Source organism: Lynx rufus, unplaced genomic scaffold (genome assembly GCF_022079265.1).
Source record: "Lynx rufus isolate CCGP_SWC_20201006 ecotype Redwood Valley unplaced genomic scaffold, mLynRuf1.p SCAF_17, whole genome shotgun sequence".
NCBI classification, from domain to species: domain Eukaryota; kingdom Metazoa; phylum Chordata; class Mammalia; order Carnivora; family Felidae; genus Lynx; species Lynx rufus.
This window is the reverse complement of record NW_025814831.1, coordinates 32,379,766-32,384,324: the sequence shown is the minus strand read 5'-3', so window position 1 is coordinate 32,384,324 and position 4,559 is coordinate 32,379,766. Positions and strand designations below refer to the sequence as shown.

Here is a 4,559-nt window from a genome sequence, read left to right as displayed (position 1 = left end):
GCTGAGGTGGCCATGAGAATTGTTCTTTTGCTGTTCTGGGTTGGAATGTCTCTGTTCCCTTCCAGCTTCTCCCAGGCTGGGCCCTCCCAATGCCTCAGCCACCCAGAAGTTGTGGTCCCCTTAAAGGTGACTGGCAAGGGCAGAAGTGCAAAAACTCCAGGCTGGCTCTCCTACAGCCTACAGTTTGGGGGCTGGAGACATGTTGTCCATATGAAGATCAAGAAGCTCTTGGTTTCCAGACACTTCCCGGTATTCACATACACAGATCAGCATGCTCTTCTCCAGGATGAGCCTTTTGTTCCCGACGACTGCTACTATCATGGTTATGTGGAAGGAGTCCCTGAGTCCCTGGTTTCCCTCAGTACCTGTTCTGGAGGTTTTCGAGGAATGCTGCAGATAAATGACCTTGCTTATGAAATTGAGCCCATCAGGCACTCTACCACATTTGAACACTTGGTTTATGAGATAAACACTAATGAGACACAATTCCCACCTATGAGATGTGGCTTAACAATGAAGGAAATTGCACTCCAACAGTTGAGATTTGAAGAGGCTAACAAACCAACTCTGCAGCAAAATTCTAATGATAAATGGTGGACCCACTCATGGTTTCTGGAGCTGATTGTGGTGGTAGAGAGCAATTTCTTAGTTTATTCTCAAAGCAACTTCTCAAAGGTACAGGAGGATGTGTTTCTTGTTGTCAACATAGTAGATTCCATTTATGAGCAGTTGGGTACTTATGTGATTTTGACTGGGATTGAGATGTGGAATCAAGGAAATGTTTTCCAAATGATAAGCATAGAACAGGTTCTGAAGGATTTCTCTCAGTGGAAACAAATCAGTCTTTCCCGGCTACAGTATGATGTTGCACATTTTTTCATAAAAAATTCACTTATAAGTGTACTTGGTATAGCCTATGTTGCAGGAATATGTCATCCTCCTATTGATTGTGGGGTTAACAATTTCCAAGGAGACTCGTGGTCTCTTTTTGCCCTCACTGTCGCCCATGAATTAGGACATACTTTGGGTATGCAGCATGATGAAGAATTCTGTTTGTGTGAGCAAAGTGGCTGCATCATGAATGCTACCAGAGTTCCAGCAAGGAAATTCACCAATTGTAGTTACACAGATTTTACAAAGACCACTTTAAACCAGGGATCATGTCTACACAATATTCCACATCCAGGGGAAGTCTTTATGCTTAAGCGCTGTGGGAATGGTGTGGTTGAAGGAGAAGAGGAATGTGACTGTGGATCTATAAAGCAGTGTCAACAGGATCCCTGTTGTCTGTTGAGCTGCACTCTGAGGGCTGGGGCTGCTTGTGCTTTTGGGCTTTGTTGCAAAGACTGTAAGTTCATGCCATCAGGGAAACTCTGTAGACATCAGGTCAATAAATGTGACCTTCCAGAGTGGTGCAATGGGACATCCCATCAGTGCCCCGAAGATGCATATGTGCAGGACGGGGTTCCCTGTGGTGACAATGCCTACTGCTATAGAGGGAGGTGTAACAACCATGAAGAACAATGCAGGGAGATTTTTGGTGAAGGTGCAAAGGGTGCATCTCAGAGTTGCTACAAAGAAATCAACACTCTGGGAAACCGTTTTGGCCACTGTGGTATAAATGGCACGACATACCTAAAATGTAATACCTCAGATATCTTTTGTGGCAGAGTTCAATGTGAGAATGTGAGGGTTATTCCCCATCTGAGAGATCACTCTAATTTGCAGCAAACTCACATCAATGGTGTCATCTGCTGGAGTGTTGACTATCATGTAGGAATGGACACACCTGATGTTGGGGAAGTAAAAGATGGCACCATGTGTGGTCCAGGAAAGATCTGCATTCACAAGAAGTGTGTCAGTCTGTCTCTCTTATCACAAGTCTGCCTGGCTGAGACCTGCAACATGAAGGGGATCTGCAATAATAAACATCACTGCCACTGTGACTATGGGTGGTCCCCACCGTACTGCCTGCACAGAGGCTATGGAGGTAGTGTTGACAGTGGCCCAGCATCTGCCAAAAAAGTTTTCTTGCTGCTAGTTGTGAGTCTTACTTTGTCTGTTTTGTTTTTACTGTCAACTGTTGTATTTATGTACTTTAGAAAACATTTTGGTCCCAAGGAGACTAAGGCACCATCTTCGGGTTAGGAAAATGCCTCTAATTTAATATCCTGTGCATTATTAAGTTTTAGTCTCTTGGCAGGGAAAATGTCACTACATGCCCAAAACCAAGCACATTACTGACAATTTACAGAAAAATGCAGGAAACTTCCCTTTTGTCAGTATCAGAAGTATCAGAAACATTGCCATTAAGCAAAGGTAATTCCTAACATCTTCCTATCTACTGTTCATTGTTATAAGCAGCAAATAAAGCTCCATTTCCCCCAAATTTATCCTCTTTGTATTTCTTGAGCACAGATATGATTCATGGGAAAGGCAGGAGACAGGTATCTGAGAACGCAGACTTCATTTACTTCCAAAGTAACTTTTCAAAGGTGCAGAGAATGTATTTCTTGTTGACACAGTGGATTCCATTCATCAGCAGTTGGGTACTTATGTGATTTTGAGTGGGATTGGGATTTGGGATATTGGAAATGTTTTCCCAATGATAAGCACAGAACAAACAGACTGCCAAGTTCATGCCATCAGGGGAACTCTGTAGACATCAGGTCAATAAATGTGACCTTCTGGCATAGTGCAATGGGACATCCCATCAGTGGCCAGCAGATGGGTATGTGCAGAATGGGATTCCCTGTAGCAACAGTGCCCACTGCTATCAAAAGAGATGTATAAAGGAGGAGAAATTACTCAAATGTTTCTAACATTCTGCTCCAAAATCTGAAAAGAAAAATGATAATAATGTTTGTCCCACCCAACCTCCTGGGTTTATTTGGTAACCAAAAGAGAGAAAGAAATGAATTTTTATTAAAGTGTAAACAAATTGGGGGCGCCTGGGTGGCGCAGTCGGTTAGGCGTCTGACTTCAGCCAGGTCACGATCTCGTGGTCCGTGAGTTCGAGCCCCGCGTCGGGCTCTGGGCTGATGGCTCAGAGCCTGGAGCCTGTTTCTGACTCTGTGTCTCCCTCTCTCTCTGCCCCTCCCCCGTTCATGCTCTGTCTCTCTCTGTCCCAAAAATAAATAAACGTTGAAAAAAAAAATTTTAAAGTGTAAACAAATTGTTTGTTTAATAAAAACTCCTGACCCTCTTCCTTCTGTCCTTCCTGGCTTTCTTTGCTTTAATTTGGCAGTTTGGGTATGCTCTTGAAATATTTGTTTTGAATATCAGAACATAATCTCTATGAGGTCAAGGTTGTTTTTGTCTTTTGTTGTTATATCCCAATACCAAGAACACTGCCTAATACAGAATACCTTCCTGGATGAAGTAATTAATTTGAATGAATTAATTGCATGAAATTTATTAGGAAGTAAAAATAATACTTTGGTCCTCTTTTTAAAACGAATGCAGCTCTTGCTCAAAATTAAATTTTAAATATTTAAAATACGTGCCATTTATAATGTTCCCTTCAGTGCCTTCCCAGTTTCTTTGTCCTCCAATTTTTCTTCTCAGTCCATTTGGAAATCCTGTCTCTTGAAAATACATGTTTAATCAGACACCTTCTATATATGGTCCAGATGATTTCTGAATGCCACTCTTTGTAAATTGAGTCAAACAACCTTTATAATATAATTTTCCATTATGCTTTGCACATATTGCATCCTCTGGCTATTTTCTGTTTTGAATATACTTGGCTGTGTCATAATTCTGCACACCTATACATGTAATTTCCATTGCCAAAATGCTGCTTACCGTCCTCCCCCACTCCCTTGCCCTGGGAAACTCTAATTTTCCTCTTAGAGGTCAAACATCTTATCTTAGGAAAAGCATTTCCTTGTGAAATATTAGATGTTCTACTTGTGTACTCCTGTCACTTTGTAGTCATCTCTTTGATGCACTCTAGAATAGATGAGGAGAAAGTCTAACAGCCAGGGACAGAAAGAAGGAAAGGATGTCTAGTGGAACCATAGAAACAGGGGAGGATGAACCAAGAAGACAATCTGATTAAACCTACTTTTAGAAGATAAGTCAGAGAAAGGTTCACATGTTTTAAGCATATATGTTCACATAGAGACAAAAGGCAGCTGCTCCAATTTATTGATTCTCTTTTAAAATTGAGCATTTGGGGCACCAATTGACCATTTGGGGCACCTGGGTGGCTCACCACATCGAGCTCTGTGCTGACAGCTCAGTGTCTGGAGCCTGCTTCAGATTCTGTGTCTCCCTCTCTCTCTGCCCCTCCCCTGCTCATTCTCTCTCTCTCTCTCTCAAAAATAAGCATTAAAAAATTTAAAACAAAACAAAAGAAGGTTAAATTTGATTACAGTCAAATTTACCAATATAATATTCTTTATTTTTAATTTGAGAGAGAGCACACAAGCTGAGGAGAGGGACAGAGGGGGAGACAGAATCTTAAGCAGGCTCCATGCTCAGCACAGAGCCTGATTCAGGGCTCAATCCCATGACGCTGGGATCAGACCTGAACCGAAATCAAGAGTCAGACA

At 42.0% G+C, this 4,559-nt stretch overlaps 1 protein-coding gene across 1 annotated transcript; it reads left to right on the top strand.

The window, feature by feature from the left end:
* Nucleotides 1–2,148, top strand: LOC124512227 (disintegrin and metalloproteinase domain-containing protein 21-like). The gene has a single exon (XM_047079723.1). The coding sequence runs from the start codon at nt 13–15 to the stop codon at nt 2,146–2,148; it is 2,136 nt and encodes a 711-aa protein (XP_046935679.1). The 5' UTR covers nt 1–12.
* The last annotated feature ends 2,411 nt before the right edge of the window (nt 2,149–4,559 follow it).

What these genes read in the sequence shown, in the direction of transcription:
- LOC124512227 (XM_047079723.1), top strand. Translation starts at nt 13, where the DNA reads ATGAGAATTGTTCTTTTGCTGTTCTGGGTTGGAATGTCTCTGTTCCCT.